Source organism: Microtus ochrogaster, unplaced genomic scaffold (genome assembly GCF_000317375.1).
Source record: "Microtus ochrogaster isolate Prairie Vole_2 unplaced genomic scaffold, MicOch1.0 UNK32, whole genome shotgun sequence".
Classification (NCBI taxonomy): domain Eukaryota; kingdom Metazoa; phylum Chordata; class Mammalia; order Rodentia; family Cricetidae; genus Microtus; species Microtus ochrogaster.
In genome coordinates, this window is record NW_004949130.1 from 3027225 (window position 1) to 3028120 (window position 896).

Here is an 896-nt window from a genome sequence, read left to right on the forward strand (position 1 = left end):
CATAGCCAAGAGGATAACTATGAGTTTTTCCTTTGGTTCCCCTTCTTACTTAGCTTCTTTAGGATCACCATTGTAGACTCCGTGACCCTTATTTAGTTTCACTTTAGAAGTGAACCATAGCCTGAATAAAGAGTTTTGAATGTTTTGAATTTGAAACTACCTAATTTCAAGGGTTTTTTTAAAAGTCTTGAATCACACATTTGTAATGTTTTGTCTTATAGTGGGCTGGGTGTGTATGTGGGGCAGGGCACCGTGTTTTGTGTTTTCTTGTATTTCGTATTTTCTCCATGGGAAACATAAATATTGGCAGTGATGTTTGCAGGGTGGTACCGTTGGGACAGTGGTTCTGGTGCCTTCAGGGACCAGGCTATTGCGCTGCTGTCCACCTCCCAAGTGTACCCGGGCTGGTCATGTTTTCTTTATGAAGTCTGTGTGATCTTGCAGCCTGGGTTTCCTGACCTTTGTTTTGTCTGGTTTTGTTAAGATTTATCCACCCCCTCAACTGCCCAGAGACTATCGACCGGTGCATTACTTCAGGCCCGTGGTTGCCCCAACGTCTGAGAATGCTCACTTAATTCAGGTGTTGTCAGAGTCATCTGGGAAAGCAGGACAAGACATGGGGACACACAGTAGGCATCAACTCAATGCCTCCAAGCGGGGGGAGTTGCTAGGAGAGATGCCTGTTCAAGGTACGTATGATGCAGGAGACTGACCTTGTTATCCAGTTGGGTTTGAGGTGTCCCCCGATGCTCCTGGTATGCATTCTGTATCTGCAGGCTGTTGGAGCCGTGCCATGGATTATAAATAACATGTGAAAGTGTACACAGACTTTATTGTTATTATTACCTGGTGGTAGTTGTTCTTTTTGCTGCCTCTTTTTTTTTTTTTTTTTTTTT

At 44.0% G+C, this 896-nt stretch overlaps 1 protein-coding gene across 1 annotated transcript in view; it reads left to right on the forward strand.

The window, feature by feature from the left end:
* Gpatch1 (G-patch domain containing 1) overlaps positions 1 to 896 on the forward strand; it is a 44654-nt gene that overhangs the window by 23705 nt on the left and 20053 nt on the right. The window contains exon 10 of the mRNA XM_005368420.3: positions 485 to 689. Coding sequence (XP_005368477.1) covers positions 485 to 689 — 205 coding nt within the window. The remainder of the gene's footprint in view (positions 1 to 484; positions 690 to 896) is intronic.